Source organism: Saccopteryx bilineata, chromosome 7 (assembly GCF_036850765.1).
Source record: "Saccopteryx bilineata isolate mSacBil1 chromosome 7, mSacBil1_pri_phased_curated, whole genome shotgun sequence".
NCBI classification, from domain to species: domain Eukaryota; kingdom Metazoa; phylum Chordata; class Mammalia; order Chiroptera; family Emballonuridae; genus Saccopteryx; species Saccopteryx bilineata.
The window spans coordinates 61,275,335-61,297,056 of NC_089496.1; the positions used below are offsets into that span (position 1 = coordinate 61,275,335).

Genomic DNA, 21,722 nt, shown 5'->3' on the forward strand with positions numbered 1-21,722 from the left:
TTGTTTTTTTTCTCACCACATCGTGGGGGGACGGCTGTGCATTGTGTTTCCTGTCAGTCACAGTTTGTCTGTTTATCGTTACTTTAGACGAGGGCTTTAAATACAGGGCGGGGGGGCCGACGTCGGTCGACGGGTGGGAGGGACATGAAACACAGGAGTTTCCTCTTGTGTTACTGTTTGTCAATCAGCGTACTTCCCATATGGACAACTGGACGCCTACGTTGGCCCTTCGCCGTGTAACAACACTGACCCTTAGTAATCCGGCCCTGCCCCCTCGGCCCAGACACCCGTCTTCTCTCACCCGACAGCAGCGTCCTGCGGTTTTCTCTGCCTTGCGGTTTCCGGGTGTCACTTGGGATAAAGGCTGCCACGGAAACTCTCTCCCAGACGTGCCCCTGAGCCTCTTTCCAGACACTTTCCTGGCTTTCTATTTTTTTTAACCTTTAACTTTGACAAAGCCCTGGCCGGATAGCTCTCGGTTGGTTACGTTAGAGCATCATCCTGAAAGTCAGAGGTTGCTGGTTCAATCCCCGGTCAGGGCACATACAGGAACAGCTCCATGTTCCTGTTTCTCTCTCTCTTCCTCCTTCTCTTTCTAAAATCAGTAAGATACACATTACAATAAAGAAATAAATCTGCCAAAAATCTCATATTTTAGTGCCAGCAGTGAAGCCGGCACCAGCCAAACACCATCCCATGGCCAGAGGGCTGTCCCAATAGTATATCCCTTTTCAGAAAACAGTAACATCTTTGGATACATGGTGTGACATGTTTACGTTATCGTCACCAAATTGGTTCAAACTGAACTTCAAAACCGGTTTTGCTGTGAGCTGAAAAGTCAAAACACAGACATCACACCAGAAAGCCTACCTTGGATCCATGCAAATATTGGGGTTGTGCATTAGGCTGTTTGTCTCTTTGAAATTCTTGAGAAAATGGTAACACTGTCCGGACAAATCTAAATAAGAACAAAAACAAAAAATGTAACAATTCTCTAAAATTCAGAACTTTCCCATTGCCTGTCAGTTCAATGTTCCTCCCAGTTAACTGAAATAATCACCACACAGAAAAACTCAAGCAAGTAAACAAACAAACAAAGTGACTATGAATGAGATACTCTGAAGTCAATGTACCCAAATTTCACAAACAAAGAACATCAGGGAACCCTGTAAACACAGTCTCAACCCAGGGAGACAGCCTGGTCCATTGGCACAGAACTGTTTAAGACCAAATTCAACCCCTAGACATGTGGCGACGACCAGCACTTGCCCTTCCTGGGCCTCTGGACACAGCAGTGGTAACGGGGACCAGCCAGAAAGGCCGATGTGGACAGTGATGTCAGTTACTCAGAGCAAACAGGCAAAGTAAGCAAACCACATGTTATAACCACGTATGCTTAGCCAAGAGACTGAGGCTTGAGAATGGATTTGGAGCCACTGTGAATCAGATGCTTGGATTTAAATATTTTTAACTGACTTCAGCAAGAGAGAAAAGGGGAGAGAGAGAGAGAATAGAACACCAATTTGTTGTTCCACTCATTCATGCACTTCGTTGGTTGATTCTTTTGTATGTGCCCTGACCAGGGATCGAACCTGCAACCTTAGCACGTCGGGACAATGCTCCAATCAACCGACCTACCCAGCCAGGACCAAATGCTCAGATTTATAAGCATAAACATCAAACTCAGTTCACCCTTTTCAAACCAGACGGGTGATCTTAAACACATAAAATTTTTGTAGAGGAGCATAATAAGGAGAAACACGTGGACTTGCTAATAATTAAATCCTAAGAAACCGATTAACACAAGTTGCACTTTAATAAATAAAAAAGGATTCAGCCTGACTGGGCGGTGGCGCAGTGGATAGATCATCAGACTGGGACACGGAGGACCCAGGTTCGAGACCCCGAGGTCGCCAGCTCGAGTGCGGGCTCATCTGGTTTGAGCAAAGCTCACCAGCTTGAGCCCAAGGTCACTGGCTTGAGCAAGGGGTTTTGGTCTGCTGTAGCCCCCACCCCCACCCCAGTCAAGGCATATATGAGAAATCAATGAATGAACAACTAAGGAACCGCAACAGAGAATTGATGTTTCTCATCTCCCTCCCTTCCTGTCTGTCTGTCCCTGTCTGTCCCTCTCTCTGACTCTGTCTCTGCCACAAAAAAGAAAAAGGTCTCAATGGTTAAGGAACCGCCAGTGCATAAAACAGACGTGCACGTCTGAGGGGAGGCCATCGGCCTGCAGTGCCGAGCGCCTTTACCCATAAATATGTTGTCGAGTGTCTGGACTTTGTTACTCTACTTTAAAGAGTATTCAGTTTTGCTTTTTTTTTTGGGGGGGGGGGGCAGGCCATTAGAATCTGTTTGCAAGTCAGCAGATCCTTTCATGAATCTCAGGGTGGCAGCAGTCACTACCCCGAGGATGGGGGTGCCGAGGCAGCACCGTCCTAATCTGTCGAATGCCTGGGTACTCGGTGAGGCTTCTGCACTCTCGCGAACAGAGCCTCACAGGCCTCCTGGCTCCGGGTCGGAGTCTACGGCTCCCTGGCAGTCAGCTCACCCTCGTCTGTTCTTAAGGAGTTCCACCCAACGTGTGCAGAGTAACGTTCGAGCAAAGACAGAAGGGCCCCCGGGCGGGTTTCAGAGCCGTTTCTCCATTCTCCCGCAACGGCCCTGCAAATTCCTCTGTCTCAGCTGCTTGAGCTTCCTGTCTGTCTCCTCCACTCGGCAAGACATCCACGCTGTACCCCACGCCCTCCCTCAAAATCACTTCCCGGCAAAAAGCCAGGGGAGTCCCTGGGCTCCCCCCTTCTCTGTTCCTTGTTTCCTCGGGAAACGGCCACTGTCTGAGAATAGCTGTTCCATGAATCCTGTCCAGGTTTCCACTTGTTTAAGGCAAAAAAAAAAAACCCCACAAAATCCAAACCGTCACTCCGTTATCCCCAATAACTCTGAACGAAAAAAGACGGTATCTTGACTTTATCTAGTCTCAGTCTAATTTAGACAAAAATGTTGGGAAAATAGAACACTGAACTCGAGTTCTTCAGTTTGCTTCACCGTGGTAAGGACGAGTAAATCTGAAACAACTCTCCTCGTGTTTTCTGGAATTAAACAAATGAGCCGATAAATTAGGAGAAACGAAACCAGGGTCCTTCGTGTAAAAGGAAGTTACAGGAACGGGAAGGAAGAAGGCATGAATGGACCCCGTGGACTGGAATCGAAGATGTTGGCAAGTTCACGGCTTTGATACCCAAGCAGCGACCAAGTGGCAGTTGCATGTGCTCACACATTACGAGTCTGCGTCCCCTTAAAGAGAGAATCAGACGTCTTATCGCCAGGACCTCAGGAGGCGACTTATTCGGAAACAGGGTGGTCTGCAGACGCAGTTAGTTCAGATGAGGTCTGGGTGGTGTGTGGGTTGGGGGGTGGCCCCTTAAATCCAAGATGACTCCTGTCCTTCCTAAGAGGAGAGAGGACCACTAGCAGAGCTAAGAAAAGCTGCTCAGCCTCCCACGCAGATGCACACTCACCCTATATACTCACCCTCACATGTACTCACTCTCCCACACAGATGCACACTCACCCTATATACTCACCCTCACATGTACTCACTCTCCCACACAGATGCACACTCACCCTATATACTCACCCTCACATGTACTCACTCTCCCACACGGATGCACACTCACCCTCACATGTACTCACTCTCCCACACGGATGCACACTCACCCTTCTATACTCACCCTCACATGTACTCACTCTCCCACACGGATGCACACTCACCCTTATATACTCACCCTCACATGTACTCACTCTCCCACTCACCCTCCCCTATCCTGATACACACTCACTCTTGCACACTCACCCATATCACATGTACTCACTCTCGCACACTTACCCTCTCCCACAGACACACTCACTTACACACACCCTCTCCCAAACTCATATCCTCTCTCCCACACTCACCCTCCCCCATACTAACACATTCACCTTCTCCCACAGACACACTCACTCTTGCACACTCACCCACTCCCATACTCAAATGACACACACCTTCATTCACATCCACCCATTCACTCCCACTCACACAACTGTTTTCTTGCTCACACGCACAATGCACTCACACGAATGCACTCACATAATCGTGTGTGCACACACTGATGTGCACGCACACTCTCACACACTCAGACACCCCTGGCATGTGCTGACAGAGACCCGGGACCCAACTCGGTGCACAGACAACACACCTCACACAGGCAGAGGTCAAGGGAAGGCCATCCCGGGACTCAAACCCAGCCATAAAGCAGGACCACGGCAAATAGCAACTGTCACCATCTGTGCCACCCACCCACCCAGCTGGCCACTCGGTCTGGTTCTGGTTCTACACGGCAGTAAAATGGTCCTTAGACGGGAGGATAGCTCACCGATGGATCCTCACCCGCCCAACTTCCCAGAAAGGAACCAGGAGAAATGGTTGCCCACCACATGCCAATGTCACACATAGGCATTGCACATACCCTGTAGCCACTGCCCTGAGCTTCACAGGGCTCCACCCTGAGCCACATGCCAGCGCCATGGCTCACCATACACTATCCCGATGCAAAGCCAGGATCACCACCCAACGGATGGCCCGGGACTGCCCAAGTATTGTGGACAGGAGAACAGCAGGGAACAGAGCGAGGACAGGGACACAGAGGGCTCGGTGGAGGCCCCGAGACCGCCCTTAGGCCGGGGCGACTGGAGCCACCTGTGAGGGGACCTTCTCACCGGTTGGTGGAGCCGTTGTAGCAGTAGTTGGGCAGGAAGTCGTAGTTGAGTTCCCAGAAGACGTGGAGGGTGATTCTCCCGTAGGGCGCGGACACGTTGTGGTTGGCCTCCCGGAACATGGCGTCGAAGCTGTCCAGCGTCAGGTACCTGCTCAGCAGCTTGTGGGTCATGCGGTTGATTTCCAAGAGGCCGTCCAGTTCCTACGGGACCCCAAGGACAGGGGTGAAGACAAATGGGGGCCCGAGCAGCGGCACCATCAGGTGCAATTTATTCAAGATTGGGATTTATTCTTTGATGTCCACTTAGAATCGCTGACTATCAACAGCAGATACTAAAAGACACCTAGATGGGTCAAGCTTACTCAGCGCATACCCTTTAGTTTTTATGCAAAAAATGAACGTGTCATGTGTTCAAATGATCAATACGAACGGGAGTAAAATCAGCCGTAATTCCTGTGACTGGCCTTCGACAAATTGGCTGGGTCTGAGGATAGAAAAGAACACTTACGACTATCGATGTCAGGTCTTCGCTTTCAAACCGCCCAATAGCCAGTTCCAGAGACTTATACATGGCCATAGAGACACGCTGCGTAATCAGACGATTGAGGTCTATGGACCTGCCCAGGAGCTGGGGAAGCGAGAGGGCGGAGAGCGTGAGCCAACGAGCCTGACCCGTGGTGGCGCAGTGGCTAAAGCGTCGACCTGGAACACTGAGGTCGCCAGTTCAAAACCCTGGGCTTGCCCGGTCAAGGCACATATGGGAGTTAATGCTTCCTGCTCCTACCCCCTTCTCTTTTTCTCTCTCTCCTCTCTCTAAAATCAATAAATAAAATATTTTTTTTGTTTTTAAATATGAGACAGAAACAGACAGACAGATATGGACAGACAGACCGAAGGGAGAGAGATGAGAAGCATCAATTCTTCGTTACGGCTCTTTAGTTGTTCAGTGATTGCTTTCTCATATGTGCCTTGATGGGGGGAGGGGGGCGCTACAGCCAAGCCAGTGACCCCTTGCTCAAGCCAGCGACCCTGGGCTCAAGCCAGTGACCATGGGGTCATGTCTATGATCCCACACTCAAGCCAGCGACCCCATGCTCAAGCCGGTGAACCCGCGCTCAAATTGGCGGATCTCGGGGTTTCAAACCTGGGTCACCTGCATCCCAATCCGATGCTCTATCCACTGCACAACCGCCTGGTCAAGCTAGAAACTGTTTTTAAATTCTTAACACTTTATAAGGATGTCCCCCCACACAGTCACGTGACAGGACTGACATTAAAATCCAACGACGTGTTAAGAACACCCCACTATTTCAAACGCCAACTCCAGGTTTCGACACACCCGGGTGAGGCCTCGCTCACCTGCACATGCCTCTGCTTGAGCAGGGTCTCGTAGCGGTTCGACGGCGGGAGGTGGATGGTAGCCCCCTGATTCTTACATTCAGATCGTAACCGTTTATCGAGAAGCAAACTGGAATGAAAGGAAGATAGGGCACTGCTCGCTGGCCCTGAATTTCACAGGGAACGCCAGGTCACGTCAGCGGGGGTGGGGGGGGGTGTTCGTGCCCAAACCACAGACCACACGTACGCTCACCTTCCAGCCATCACCTTGTAGTAGGCAAAGATCTGGTCTGCCAACTTGTACACAAACTGGTCAAAGCACAGATTCACCTGACGAAGATGAAAAACACTGGTCTAGCCCACTACCTACTGTATGTACGGTCTAGCCCACTACCTACTGTATGGACGGTCTAGCCCACTAGGTACTGTATGTACGGTCTAGCCCACTACCTACTGTATGTACGGTCTAACCCACTACCTACTGTATGGACGGTCTAGCCCACTAGGTACTGTATGGATGGTCTAGCCCACTACCTACTGTATGGACGGTCTAGCCCACTACCTACTGTATGGACGGTCTAGCCCACTAGGTACTGTATGGACGGTCTAGCCCACTACCTACTGTATGGACGGTCTAGCCCACTACCTACTGTATGTACGGTCTAGCCCACTAGGTACTGTATGTACGGTCTAGCCCACTACCTACTGTATGTACGGTCTAGCCCACTACCTACTGTATGGACGGTCTAGCCCACTACCTACTGTATGGACGGTCTAGCCCACTACCTACTGTATGTACGGTCTAGCCCACTAGGTACTGTATGTACGGTCTAGCCCACTACCTACTGTATGTACGGTCTAGCCCACTACCTACTGTATGTACGGTCTAGCCCACTAGGTACTGTATGTACGGTCTAGCCCACTACCTACTGTATGTACGGTCTAGCCCACTACCTACTGTATGGACGGTCTAGCCCACTACCTACTGTATGGACGGTCTAGCCCACTACCTACTGTATGGACGGTCTAGCCCACTACCTACTGTATGTACGGTCTAGCCCACTACCTACTGTATGGACGGTCTAGCCCACTACCTACTGTATGGACGGTCTAGCCCACTACCTACTGTATGTACGGTCTAGCCCACTACCTACTGTATGGATGGTCTAGCCCACTACCTACTGTATGTACGGTCTAGCCCACTACCTACTGTATGGACGGTCTAGCCCACTACCTACTGTATGTACGGTCTAGCCCACTACCTACTGTATGTACGGTCTAGCCCACTACCTACTGTATGTACGGTCTAGCCCACTACCTACTGTATGGATGGTCTAGCCCACTACCTACTGTATGTACGGTCTAGCCCACTACCTACTGTATGTACGGTCTAGCCCACTACCTACTGTATGTACGGTCTAGCCCACTACCTACTGTATGTACGGTCTAGCCCACTATCTACTGTATGTACGGTCTAGCCCACTACCTACTGTATGTACGGTCTAGCCCACTAGGTACTGTATGTACGGTCTAGCCCACTACCTACTGTATGTACGGTCTAGCCCACTATCTACTGTATGTACGGTCTAGCCCACTAGGTACTGTATGTACGGTCTAGCCCACTACCTACTGTATGGACGGTCTAGCCCACTACCTACTGTATGTACGGTCTAGCCCACTACCTACTGTATGTACGGTCTAGCCCACTACCTACTGTATGGACGGTCTAGCCCACTACCTACTGTATGGACGGTCTAGCCCACTACCTACTGTATGTACGGTCTAGCCCACTACCTACTGTATGGACGGTCTAGCCCACTACCTACTGTATGTACGGTCTAGCCCACTACCTACTGTATGGACGGTCTAGCCCACTACCTACTGTATGTACGGTCTAGCCCACTACCTACTGTATGTACGGTCTAGCCCACTACCTACTGTATGTACGGTCTAGCCCACTACGTACTGTATGGATGGTCTAGCCCACTACCTACTGTATGTACGGTCTAGCCCACTACCTACTGTATGTACGGTCTAGCCCACTACCTACTGTATGTACGGTCTAGCCCACTACCTACTGTATGTACGGTCTAGCCCACTATCTACTGTATGTACGGTCTAGCCCACTACCTACTGTATGTACGGTCTAGCCCACTAGGTACTGTATGTACGGTCTAGCCCACTACCTACTGTATGTACGGTCTAGCCCACTATCTACTGTATGTACGGTCTAGCCCACTAGGTACTGTATGTACGGTCTAGCCCACTACCTACTGTATGGACGGTCTAGCCCACTACCTACTGTATGTACGGTCTAGCCCACTACCTACTGTATGGACGGTCTAGCCCACTACCTACTGTATGTACGGTCTAGCCCACTACCTACTGTATGTACGGTCTAGCCCACTACCTACTGTATGGACGGTCTAGCCCACTAGGTACTGTATGTACGGTCTAGCCCACTACGTACTGTATGTACGGTCTAGCCCACTACCTACTGTATGTACGGTCTAGCCCACTACCTACTGTATGTACGGTCTAGCCCACTACCTACTGTATGTACGGTCTAGCCCACTAGGTACTGTATGTACGGTCTAGCCCACTACCTACTGTATGTACGGTCTAGCCCACTATCTACTGTATGTACGGTCTAGCCCACTAGGTACTGTATGTACGGTCTAGCCCACTACCTACTGTATGTACGGTCTAGCCCACTACCTACTGTATGTACGGTCTAGCCCACTACCTACTGTATGTACGGTCTAGCCCACTAGGTACTGTATGTATGGTCTAGCCCACTAGGTACTGTATGTATGGTCTAGCCCACTACCTACTGTATGTACGGTCTAGCCCACTACCTACTGTATGTATGGTCTAGCCCACTACCTACTGTATGTACGGTCTAGCCCACTATCTACTGTATGTACGGTCTAGCCCACTACCTACTGTATGTTCGGTCTAGCCCACTACCTACTGTATGGATGGTCTAGCCTACTACCTACTGTATGTACGGTCTAGCCCACTACCTACTGTATGTACGGTCTAGCCCACTACCTACTGTATGTTCGGTCTAGCCCACTACCTACTGTATGGATGGTCTAGCCCACTACGTACTGTATGTACGGTCTAGCCCACTACCTACTGTATGTATGGTCTAGCCCACTAGGTACTGTATGGACGGTCTAGCCCACTACCTACTGTATGGATGGTCTAGCCCACTACCTACTGTATGTACGGTCTAGCCCACTAGGTACTGTATGTACGGTCTAGCCCACTACCTACTGTATGTACGGTCTAGCCCACTACCTACTGTATGTACGGTCTAACCCACTACCTACTGTATGTACGGTCTAGCCCACTACCTACTGTATGTACGGTCTAGCCCACTACCTACTGTATGTATGGTCTAGCCCACTAGGTACTGTATGGACGGTCTAGCCCACTACCTACTGTATGGATGGTCTAGCCCACTACCTACTGTATGTACGGTCTAGCCCACTATCTACTGTATGTACGGTCTAGCCCACTACCTACTGTATGTTCGGTCTAGCCCACTACCTACTGTATGGATGGTCTAGCCTACTACCTACTGTATGTACGGTCTAGCCCACTACCTACTGTATGTACGGTCTAGCCCACTACCTACTGTATGTTCGGTCTAGCCCACTACCTACTGTATGGATGGTCTAGCCCACTACGTACTGTATGTACGGTCTAGCCCACTACCTACTGTATGTATGGTCTAGCCCACTAGGTACTGTATGGACGGTCTAGCCCACTACCTACTGTATGGATGGTCTAGCCCACTACCTACTGTATGTACGGTCTAGCCCACTAGGTACTGTATGTACGGTCTAGCCCACTACCTACTGTATGTACGGTCTAGCCCACTACCTACTGTATGTACGGTCTAACCCACTACCTACTGTATGTACGGTCTAGCCCACTACCTACTGTATGTACGGTCTAGCCCACTACCTACTGTATGTATGGTCTAGCCCACTAGGTACTGTATGTACGGTCTAGCCCACTACCTACTGTATGTACGGTCTAGCCCACTAGGTACTGTATGTATGGTCTAGCCCACTACCTACTGTATGTACGGTCTAGCCCACTACCTACTGTATGTACGGTCTAGCCCACTACCTACTGTATGTATGGTCTAGCCTACTAGGTACTGTATGTATGGTCTAGCCCAGACGTGGCCAACAGTTTTTGCCCCCGGGCTAGATTAGAAAGAAAACTTTAACGGGCCGGATGAAATATTAAAATTAAAAAATGTTAAATACAAAACAATTCGTTTAAGTAAACAAAATTTTATTATGTAATTTGTTTATGAATAAATGTAAGTAATGTAGTACAACAAATTAACAAACTAATGTGACGTGTTGAGGTGCTTTGCATCGCCTATTATTTTTTTAGTATCTGGCTCTATACTTGTAGTAGCTATTCTTAACACAGCCTCCAAATGTAAATTATTCAATCTTGATCTTGTACTTTAATTTAGATTCATTAAAGAAAGTTTGTTCACAAATATAAGTTGAGCTGAAGATTACTGAAGATACGTAGTTTATGTCTAACGATTTAAAAGTATCACTTACTGCATTTCCACTGTGCGTTGTGCGGAGAATATTAAAAATTTAATTGCGGTCCGCATAAACTCATTACGCGGGCCAGATTCGGCCCGCGGGCGTATGTGAGCCATGCCTGGTCTAGCCTATATGTCTCCTGGGCTACAAGCCTATCTAGCACGCTACTGCACAAGACAACAGGAAATGAAATCAAGCATCAGAGAAAACGATGCCATCAGGAGCCACGGTGCACAGAGGACAGCAGAGGATGCCGTTGGCGTTACCAAGGTGAATGTTTGGAGCACACTATTTTTTTTTTTTTTTTTTGCGTAGTAGAAAGCCATCTTCAAAATAACAGGTAAAGAGAGTAGTGTGGAAAACACATAAACCAGGGACACGGCCATGTGTTATCATGATCAAGTTTCATGCTCTGTACGTTGATTGTATGTGACATCCTTTGCCAGGACGAGTGGTGCGGGGAATGTGTGTATGCGTCACGCACACGCGTGGGCTGGCGAGGGAGAGAAGCACGTCACCCCACAGCTCAGACTGCCCGTGACCAGTGCAGGCACAGAGACCAGTGCAGGCAGGCTGCATGGTGCCCCCCAAACATTCATGTGCATAGTTAATCCCACAGTGTAAACCTCACTGTGTCAGAAAGAAAGTCGGCTTCCTTGTCACACTCAGAAGGAAGGGAGTTGAAGAGCGCTGATCAAAGGCGCCTGGGGCTCTCACCTCTGCCTCGATCTCGTCATAGAGGAACTGCTTGTTGAACCTGGTGAGGGCGTAGTGGGCGCTGTCGTTGTACAGGTCCAGGGAGTAGAGGACATACCTGCAGAGGGCGGGCGGTCAGCCAGCCCCGCACACGGGGCTTCCCGGCACGCTGAGAACGACCGCCCCCGCTCTCCTCTCGCGAGAGGACAGTCAACGACTTCAGAGGCCCAGCTTGGCTCCTGTGAGGCCCCAAAAGCACCCTGTGCAAGGTCAGCTGACCCCACGGGCTGCACGCCCAAACTCAGGCCACTGGGCGGGTCTGGGTCCCTCAGCAGCTGCACCTCTCCCTTATCCTCTGTCAAAGATTTTTTTTTAATGTTTACTGTATTGATTTTTTAGAGAGAAGAAGGGAGAGAAAAGAAGACAGGAATATCTGTTCTTGCATGTACCCCTGACCGAGGATCAAAGCGGCAACCTCTGTGCTTTGTTTGGGACAATACTCTAATCAACTGAGCTTTCTGGCCAGGGCCTGTTTCAAAAATATTTATCACAAGGATGTAATGTGTTTTATAACCACAAAAACAATGAATGTCCTTATTTTAAAGACTGAACTATTTTTCACAAATAATCATGTACAACCTTTAAAACATCAGTGATTAGGGCCTGGTCGAGTAGTATATAGCTCAGTTGATTAGAACGTCATCTCAATACGCCAAGGTTGTGTGTTTGGTCCTCGGTCAGGGGACATACAAGAATCAACTGATGAATACATAAATAAGAGGAACAACAAACTGAAGTTTTTCTCTTTCCCCCTCTCCCTTCTTCTCACTCTAAAAATCAGTAAGAAATAATTAAAATAGCCTTGGCCAGATAGCTCAGTTGGTTAGAGCATCATCCCAAACTATAGAGCAGCGGTTCTCACCCTGTGGAAGTATTTTCCGATGGCTTTAGGCGACCCCTGTGTTTTGGTCGTTCAACCCCCGCTGGGGTCGCGACCACAGGCTGAGAACCGCTGCTATAGAAGTTGCCGGTTCAATCCCCCATCAAAGCACACACAGAAAACGATTCTCTCTCCCTCTCTCTCTTTAAAATCAATAAAATGTTAGAAATACATATACATCAAAGAAGACCTAGTTTATTTTCTGTTTGCTGTGAATGAAATCAGCATGCTACAATTGGAGAGAAAAAAAAAAAAATGAAGAAAATTAAAAATACCCCGACTGAACTGCCTGATTTAAGAAGAAAAATGAAGGCCAGGCTCTCACAGGCGACCACAAGCATGCACAGCATGGCTGACAGCCCGTCCCTATAGGTCCCACGTCTGGACAAAAGGCGACGACCAGAGAGCTCCCCAAAAGTACGGTCGCAGGGCCGTGATCCAGGGCTGCGGACTGACTGCGCGGCCGGCTGGGATGAGCCGCCGGCCTCTGCCGCTGCCGCTGCTGCTGCTCTGCCTCTCCCGAGCTGGGGACTCATCACAGATGCAGCAGCCACTCACCGCCCTGAAGACGGCCCGGCCCCTCCTCTGCCTGCCTCCCCCCTCCCAAAGGGCAGGGGCCGCCCCAGGGGCCGCTCACTCCATCATGGACGCCTCCTTGCTCTCCAGGATGTGGTCCGTCAGGATCCAGGGCATGGACATCTCGATGGGGAACTGGATCCTCCGGCCCATCGTCAGCTCCAGGAAGAACTCGCGGAACCACAGCTGGGAGAGGTCGCAGCACTGCTGCAGCGTTTCTTGGGGGGGAGGGCAGGCGACAAGCGGGTCAGGCTGTGCGGCGAGCAGGGCAAAGGCGCGGAGGAGACAGGCCAGATGGATGGGGACTTTGGGGATGGTGCCAGCTCCCTAGCAATAGGCCCTGAGCCTGGCGGGGGGGGGGGGTGTCCCTGTGAGCGGGCAGGGCCGCGCAGAGCCGCACACTAGGGACAGGACGCCCCCAGCAGGGCTGCAGGGGAAGCCACCCTGGACTGTGCACAGGGTCACCCACGAAAACTGGACAGAGTGAGTGCCCGGCCACCAGGGGGTCCGGCACAGACACCTGAGCCTAGGAACGAACCCCGTCCACCTCTGTGAACCCCCAGAGGGACGGGGAGGAAAGAATGATGCCCCTCCCTTTTTTTAAAAGGAAACATCAAACCAGGATTCTTTTATTTTTACTTAGGATTAAGATGCAGTGCTACCTACATCCTCAGGGCAGGTCTATTTAATGCAAAACAGAAACAGACTTTTTTTAAAAAGGCTTCTGTCCTGGGATGGAGTAAAAAAAAAAAAAAAAGAAAGAAAAAAAGAAAAAAGCTTAATATTTACGGCAAAACTGTAGCCTCCCAGCCAAGAGGGTAGCCCCACCCACTCTGACGCTCTGAGCACACAGCCGTGGACGCAGGGGTCGACAGGGATGACTCCACCGTGACAAAGGGCATCCCCCTGGCACTCCGCTCAAGGTGGCCAGGGTCAGTCACCCCGGGACGGGCCACCTAGGTCAGGTTAACCTGCTTCGTGACGCCCAGGACTACCTGGAAGCGTCCGTTTCTGCCACTGACCGCTGTCTTGGCCTTGAGCCAGATGACAGGTTGCATTCGCTGGTGTTTCAGACCTTCCCTCTTTGGGTTACAGAGACTTTGTGCTCAGGTTGAAGGGTCAGCTACAGCCCTCAACTCTTGTCAAGGCCACGTCACATGGAGGGAGCCCCCGGCCGGCCCGGCCCGGGCGTTGAGCGACAGGTGAGAGAAGGCCACGAGAGTTAGGACACACGTCATCGCCCAGGTGTGGAAGGGGACCACAGCCGGGGACCGGATGACAGGGTCAGGCACGCAGAAGCAATCTAGACGGTGTTAGGACATGCCGGGCTGGAGGCTGGGCCACTGGATCTCTTACCGCTGAAATTTATCAAGTGAGTGTAGAAGAAGGACTCGCGGTGGAATTTTTCTATGTCCAGTATGGTGGGCCCCTCAAGGCTACTTCTCAAAGTTTTCTTGGAACCACTTTTGTCTGCAATAAGGGACTCTAGCATGGTTCTCACCATGTAAAGCTGCACAATCCAAAGAGACATTCGTGGGGGGTGGGGAGGGGAGAAAATATACACGGTGCATTAGTTGTGCCAAAAACTCTGATAGACCACGGGGAAGTAGGGACTGCTCACAACACCCTGACCTGAGTGAGACTGGGCTGCCCCTCCGGCTCCCCTAAAGGGGGCCAGGGGTGCCCATCAACGTGGCCACGTTGCTGCCGCATGGGACAGCGCCCCCTGCAGGGAGACAGGCGCCTCGGCGCCGTGTAACATCAACAGAAGAAACAAAAGATGTCTTCTTACCACCAAAGGTTAAAAGAGGCGGATAGGCGTAGGAGTGTCTCAGAAACGCGTTAACCACATGCAACAGCCTTTCCATGCCCAGAGACCGGAGCTGCCTGAGCAGCTCAGCGGAGCCCAGGGACTCCGCCATGGTGCGCACCAGGTACAGCTAGACACGGACAGACACAGGGGGGGGGGGGGGCCGTTAGTCAGGATGCCACACGGGGCGGGGGGCGGGCAGGGGGCACGCACACAGGACGGGGGGCATGCACCTCGGACAGACCCAGGCTGGGCCTTCCTCCCGGACGCAGAAGATGTCTTTAGCAGCCAGCAACATGCTTTGCTGGTCATTCTCTCTAAGTGACTAGCAGAAGAGACGATGAAAGCCCCCACAGAGAGGTGACAAGCGAGAGAGGCCAAGGCCCCCCAACGAGAGGAGGAAGGCAGACAGGCACACGGGCAGATGTGAGTCAGAAGAGAGCCGCTTGGGGAGGAGGAGGTAGACGGGACCCAAGCATGAGAGCAAGAGAACAGTGGTGGTTGCTTCCGTCGGAGGACACACAACAGCTACATTTAAAAAAAAAAAAAAAAAAACCTCTCAAAAGTTTTGTATCCCTCGGAATGACGTGTTCCGGCCCCGTGTAAAAACGATGGCCGCGCACGGAAACGCCCACCCAGAAACACAGCCTGACTACAGACAGAGCATCACCCGCAATTTGGACACGGGAGTCAAGGCGGTCACGACTAATTAACTTCTGCATGCAAGTGACCCAACCCGACAGTTGTGCTCCCAGGGGTTGTCCTAGCCAACGAGTGCCCCAGACTCCATGAGGGCCAGGGACAGCGGGGCAGAGAAGGAAGGGAAGACCTGATCCACCCCAGCAGACAGAGGCCCATCGTTTCCCTCCCAGCCTCGCTTTCTGACCCACAGCCCACCCAGCTCGGGGCTGGCCCGCTCGGGGGAGGGAGGGGAGTGGCAGAGGCGGGGACGCAGGGGGACAACCACCTGTGTGCTGGAAGGTCCCACAGCGCGGCGCGGCACTTTGATGTCGAAGCCACTTTTGGGGTCCTTCTCGCCCCGGAGGGCCGGGTCATTGAAGGGCTCGTGCCCCGTCTCCCAGTCGCAGACGGTCTTCCGGATGGCTTGCAGGACGCTGAACAGTGGGACACACAGCACTGTCACCATCAGGATGCTGAGAACCATGGCCTCTTTTCATCTGCCGTGAAGCTCTCAGACATGAACTCTCGAGGGTGGGGGACGGGGGGACGAGGTCCTAGACCCCCCTTCAACAGGAAATTTAAAAAGTGGACTGTTGTCCTGGGGACACCACTAGCCCCAGAAGATCTGAGGTCGCTGCGATGTACATCCATTAGCCCAAAAACGATGTTTTATTATCTGAAGACCAGGTCATTCTAAGGGCTGCAAGACACCAGATCCCAAAGATCCGTTCACAGGGCGACTTCCCTGTGCTTGACTTCTAACACAAGCACGAAGTCACCTGCACAACCGCGGGACCCGGGCCTGCATCCCCAACTTATATAAAACACGTCCCCATCCCCAACGGGGCTCCACCATGCGATCACCCCTGGGGGCGCCACGCTCACAAGCAGGCACACCCACACGCCCCACCTGACAGCCTCGCAGGCCAAGTCCTTGGTGACCCCGAGCTGCTCCCAGACCTCGCTGCACACCCCCATGGGGTGACGGGGTGAACACCCCCCGTTACGGCAAGCATGAGCGCTTAACGCTAGAAACCAGACAACGTGCCGGGTGACAAATGACATCCTCAATAAAGCAACCGAATGAAATCAGCACCCCTCGCGAGCCCCTATAAGCTCGGTTTCGCAATGACGTCTCTAGAAGACAACTTCGGAAAGGCTGATCATGAGACGACCAGCTCACTTCGGTGGCCATAGATAGGCTCTTGGTAACATCTCCGCTGTCCCCGACTAGTATGTAGAAACAGATAGCAAAAAAAAAAAAGGAACAGAAGCAACAATACCAAGGACGGCACACTGAGATGGGAGGGGGAAGGGATGCTGGGCTACTTGTCCCTGCAGGCAGGCGTGGCGATCAGAGCCTCGGATAGATTTTGAGACAGCCCCATCTGCCCCGAGACAGACACACCGTTGTCTGTGGGTCTCTGCCCTGTGTGGATGCCGTGTAATTGATCTATTGAATGTTGCTCAGGTTAATCATTGGACCCACTGCCTTACATTGACAGGGGATTCACCCAAAGGAAGTTGGAGAGAAAAGTGCTGAATGTGGGCCGTTGACCGGCTGGCTCAGCAGTAGAGCGTCGGCCCAGCATGTGGAAGTCCCAGGTTCAATTCCCAGCCAGGGCAGACAGGAGAAGCGCCCGTCTGCTTCTCCACCCCTCCCCCTTTCCTTCCTCTCTGTCTTTCTCTTCCCCTCCCGCAGCCAAGGCTCCAGTGGAGCAAAGTTGGCCTGGACACCGAGGACAGCTCCATGGCCTCCACCTCAGGCGCTAGAACGGCTTTGGTTGTAATGGAGCAACACCCCAGATGGGCAGAGCATCGCCCCCTGGTGGGCGTGCCGGGTGGATCCCGGTCGGGCGCATGCGGGAGTCTGTCTGACTGTCTGCCTCCTCGCTTCTAACTTCGAGAAAAAAAAATAAAAAGGTGCTGAACGTGGTTATGAAAACGTCGATCCCACACCATTTAAACCCATGGCGGTACTGCGGCCTTGGACCTCCGAGCACGCAGGGGGGCTGACCTCTGAATGACATTCTTCTTCTTCTTGATCGCCTGCCGGAGCGGCTCACGGAGTGTGACCTGGGAGAAGTCCTGCAGGGCGGCGTAGACGGTGTGCCGGATGGCGTGGTTGAACACGCTCTCCATCCTGCCCATCAGCACCTGCAAGCCTTTGATCATGGCGATCACCTGCGGGGAGAGGGGGCTTTCTGGAGGGAAACCGGCCTCCGGTGGCTCCTGCTCGGGTGTGCTGGGTGCTTCTGTGCTGCTTCCTGGAAAGGTCCACTTTTTTTAAAAAAAGGCAAATTCTCCAATTCAGGTTCAAGTTGAATTTAAATTTCACAGCAATCCGAATGAAATGAAAAGACTACACATTAGCCTGACCCCTGGGGGTGCAGTGGATAAAGCCTCGACCTGGAATGCTGAGGTCGCTGGTTCAAAGACCCCGAGGTTGTCGCCTCTGAGCGCGGGCTCATCAGCACGGGGTTGCTGGCTTGAGCCGGGAAGCCGTCCACACGATCCCAAAGCTCGCCAGCTTGAGCCCAACAATCATTGGCATGATGAGCCCAAGGTTGCTGACTTGAGCAAGGGGACCCTGGCTCAACCCCACTCAAGGCACGTAGGAGAAGTGATCAACGGGCAACTGGAGACAAAGCAACCATGAGTTGATGCTTCTCACCCTGCCTCTCTTCCTGTCTGTCTGTCTCTCTCTCTCTCTCTCTCTCTCCATAAAAAAGGAAAAAGAAAGAAAGCCTATACTTTAAAACTTACGGGAAGTAGATCTTAACAACCTCTGTTCATCAAGAGGCTCCTGAGGACAGCGCAGAGCCCAGGGGCCCACGGCCCCCAGGCAGGAGAGCAGAGCTGGTAACTCAACAGCTCAAAGCAGGGGTGGCAGGGGAGATGGGAAGGACTCTTGGTTTTCAGATGCCAGGGCTGCTTCCTGCCCTCCCCGTGTCGTGGCTCCCAGGCCCCTGAGGTACCCCAGGGGAGCTGTCACAAAGACCAAGAACCCACCCATGGCTTCCTTTATACTGCTGTGACAACTGTGACCCACGCCCGGGGCCGCCCGACCCGGAAGCAGTGCCCGAGAAACAGGCAGTGTGCTCGTGGCTGGGCCTCCAGTAGGGGGGACCACGGAGGCCAGACTCCCCGGAGGCGGGTGGCCTCACCTCCACCAGGGCGAACTTCTCCTCGCTGGTGTAGTTGTAGCGCGTGGCTCGCTCGTACTCCTCCGCGTTATCGGGGCAGTCCTTGTTGGAGTACTTGTCCGTCGGGTGCACAAGTTTCCACGAGTACTGGGGTGGTCAGAGGAGAGGGAGACGCGCACATTGGCTGCAGAATGCTGAACTGCTGGTCAGGTGACAGACCCCCTTCCCCCGTTCGAAGAGGACACAGGGCAAGGGCTAGAGGATAGCTTCGTTCAGCTCCTAGGCAGCCCTTGCACGACCACGCCCTTAAGCAGTAAGCCCTAGAGAGAATAACATCTAGGCCTTAGCTGTGTTTCAGCTCCAAGCCCAGAAAAACAGCAAGACCAGGCAAGGGGCTCGATCAGGCGGTGGCGCAGTGGATAGAGCATTGGACTGGGATGCGGAAGGACCCAGGTTCGAGACCCCAAGGTCGCCAGCTTGAGCGCGGGCTCATTTAGTTTGAGCAAAAGCTCACCAGCTTGGACCCAAGGTCCCTGGCTCAAGCAAGGGGTTACTCGGTCTGCTGAAGGCCCGCGGTCAAGGCACATATGAGAAAGCAATCAATGAACAACTAAGGTGTTGCAATGAAAAACTGATGATTGATGCTTCTCATCTCTCTCTCTGTTCCTGTCTGTCTGTCTCTATCTATCCCTCTGTCCCTGTGAAAAGAAGAAAAAAGACCAGGCAAGGGGCAACCCCATGGTGGACATCAGGAACAGCTGCAATGACAAATGACCTCCCCCCACACCCCATCCAATCAGTAGAGACCATGACCCTGAAAAGCTGATGTATATTCTATTGAGGTCCTCCTCTGAAATCCCCACCTTTGGAAAAACAGATCAAACCCCTTAAAACCATGGACCCAGTGTGTGCTCACAATGCGTGTGTTCTCTCTACCTCTCTCTCTCCTCTCTCTCTCTGGAGCACACCCAAGCCTCTCCACTTCTCCTTCTTCCAGGTCTGTTTCCTCTGCTTTTCTTTCTCCTAAGCTCCAAGGGCCCTTCTGTTGCCTGGCTAACTGGTTTCTCCTTCTGCACGGTGACTTTCTACACAGACTTCTGCTTGTGTTTGAGTTCCCTGGTTCTGCCCTCTTTGCCATCCAAACTCAAGAACCAAGGCTGCTGACATCCGGTGCCATTCGCTGTTAACATTCCAATGGGCATGATCAGGGTCAAAGCACCCAAAAGGCCATCCTTCTAATATTGGCTGCATCTGAAAAATCTCAAACACATACACATACACACACACACACACACACACACACACACACAAAATCCATCTCCACAAAAACACTGCAGCCATAGGAGTTCAAGTTTAAGAAATATATCAGAGATATAAGAAATGGATCAGGTAAAAAGGCTCAGATATGTTACGTGGAAGGTCTAAGCCTGTAGGCATTTTATCTCTCCTTTAAAAAATATATATATTTGCCTTTCAAATGATCATGTCCTCACTGGACATAAAATTTGAATAATGAAAAATAAAAGAAAAATAAAAACCACTTATGACTTACAGGTGTCCCAATCTTCACATGACATCTGAAACGATTCTACTAAAGCCACAGAGAAGAAACCAGTGGCTGCAATACCAGAGAAAATGCTCTTCAAAGAAAGGGGAACTCAAAATGACTGTAACAGAACACATTTCATTCTAGTGATACATTGTAACAGATGAGGCCACTGACTGGAAACACACTCAATGAAATGTATGTTCAGTATGTTCAGTTGTCTCTGATTCAAATGGATACATAACCCTGTTGCCAGGGCCTTAAATAAAAAGCCAACTTGTGCTTGATCCCAAGGCCAAAGTTAAAGCAGAGAAAGCTACCATCTGGTCACCAAGTGAAGTGGGGGAGGGAGAGGGAAGACATTCTTCCGTTCCCTGGCTGCGGGGGACAGAGGGGGGAATGGCAGGGGGCCTACCACTTCCATCACGTGAGCACTCCACTGGGACAGCAGCTGGAGGCCCTGCAGGGCCAGGTCGAAGAGCTTCCGGTACTCAGCATCCGTCTTCTGAGCCTCCTGCCGGCCCGAACCCGTGACCACCTGGAGCATCGGAAGAGCATCACAAGACATCATCCCCCCATCACCTGCCGGACCCGGGCTGACCACGCCCAGTCTAGGAACCGACCCCAAAGGTACCATCACCAGAGTGCGGGTCAAGGGACCACACGAGCCTTCCCTTGCCACCAGAGGCGGGCAGCCACGGAGCCCCAAGGTCAAGGCCAGGATGTCACCCTCCCTCCGACCCAGAGGTCCCCGCACACCTCCTGGCAGCTTAGACATGGGACTGGACCAGGAAAGGCCACTTCGTTCATGGCCTCTCCTCACTCCTTTCTTTGGGATCCCTATTATGTTGTTCTGAGGAAAACAAGATGGTTTTGGCCCCGGCCAATTGGCTCAGTGGTAGAGCATCAGCCCAGTGTGTGGATGTCCAGGGTTCGATTTAAGGTCAGGCACACAGGAGAAGCAACTATATGCTTCTCCATCCCTTCCCTTCCTCCTTCTTTCTTTTTTCCTCATCCTGCAGCCACAGCTCAATTGGCTGGAGTGAGTTAGTCCTGGGTGCTGAGGACGACCCAATGGAGCTTCTGCCTCAGGCACTAACAATAGCTCAGTTGCTGAGCAATGGAGCAACGCCCCAGATGAGCAGAGCATTGCCCCATATAGGGGGCCTGCAGGTGAATCCTGGTCAGGGTACACATGGGAGCCTGCCTCTCTAACTCCCCTCTTCTCAATTAAAATTCAAACAAACAAACAAAAAAAAACAAGATGTTTTTTATATAAGCAAGGTTCATTGCGCTGCCCTGTCCGTTATAACGGACACCTTGGAAGCATCTGGTGCTAATCTGTGTTTCTCAAATCGATTCGAGTTAGTGTTTGGGGCCCGAGACCGGTGGTAGCATAGTGGATAAAGCGTAGACCCAGAACGCTGAGGTCACTGGTTCGAAACCCCGAGGTGGCTGGCACTGAGCGGGAGAATCGTCCTATACATGATCCCAAAGCTCACCACCAAAGGTCACTGGTGTAAAATGCCCAAGGCCACTGGCTTGAGAAAGGGGACACTGGCTCGGCCCCCTGGTCAAGGCATGGACAAGAAGCAATCAATGAACAACTCAAGTGAAAACAATTACGAGTCGATGCTTCT

At 51.8% G+C, this 21,722-nt stretch overlaps 2 protein-coding genes across 3 annotated transcripts in view; one reads left to right on the forward strand and one right to left on the reverse strand.

The window, feature by feature from the left end:
- NIPA1 (NIPA magnesium transporter 1) overlaps nt 1-17,251 on the forward strand; it is a 90,941-nt gene extending 73,690 nt beyond the window's left edge. Inside the window, exon 6 of the transcript XR_010726515.1 lies at nt 17,197-17,251. The gene's annotated coding sequence lies outside the window, so the exon portion shown is untranslated. The remainder of the gene's footprint in view (nt 1-17,196) is intronic.
- The window catches only part of CYFIP1 (cytoplasmic FMR1 interacting protein 1), a 68,494-nt gene that overhangs the window by 23,295 nt on the left and 23,477 nt on the right, over nt 1-21,722 (reverse strand). The window contains exons 12-23 of one of the 2 annotated variants that reach the window (XM_066238303.1): nt 20,498-20,620; nt 18,558-18,683; nt 17,408-17,574; nt 15,677-15,824; nt 14,256-14,409; nt 12,961-13,117; nt 11,405-11,501; nt 6,352-6,428; nt 6,120-6,228; nt 5,269-5,388; nt 4,762-4,961; nt 871-958 (exon numbers count right to left, since the gene is read on the reverse strand). In XM_066238303.1, the coding sequence (XP_066094400.1) occupies nt 871-958; nt 4,762-4,961; nt 5,269-5,388; nt 6,120-6,228; nt 6,352-6,428; nt 11,405-11,501; nt 12,961-13,117; nt 14,256-14,409; nt 15,677-15,824; nt 17,408-17,574; nt 18,558-18,683; nt 20,498-20,620 (1,566 nt within the window). Of the gene's footprint in view, nt 1-870; nt 959-4,761; nt 4,962-5,268; nt 5,389-6,119; nt 6,229-6,351; nt 6,429-11,404; nt 11,502-12,960; nt 13,118-14,255; nt 14,410-14,691; nt 14,840-15,676; nt 15,825-17,407; nt 17,575-18,557; nt 18,684-20,497; nt 20,621-21,722 lie in introns of both variants that reach the window. The other variant, XM_066238304.1, reaches the window with a different exon arrangement.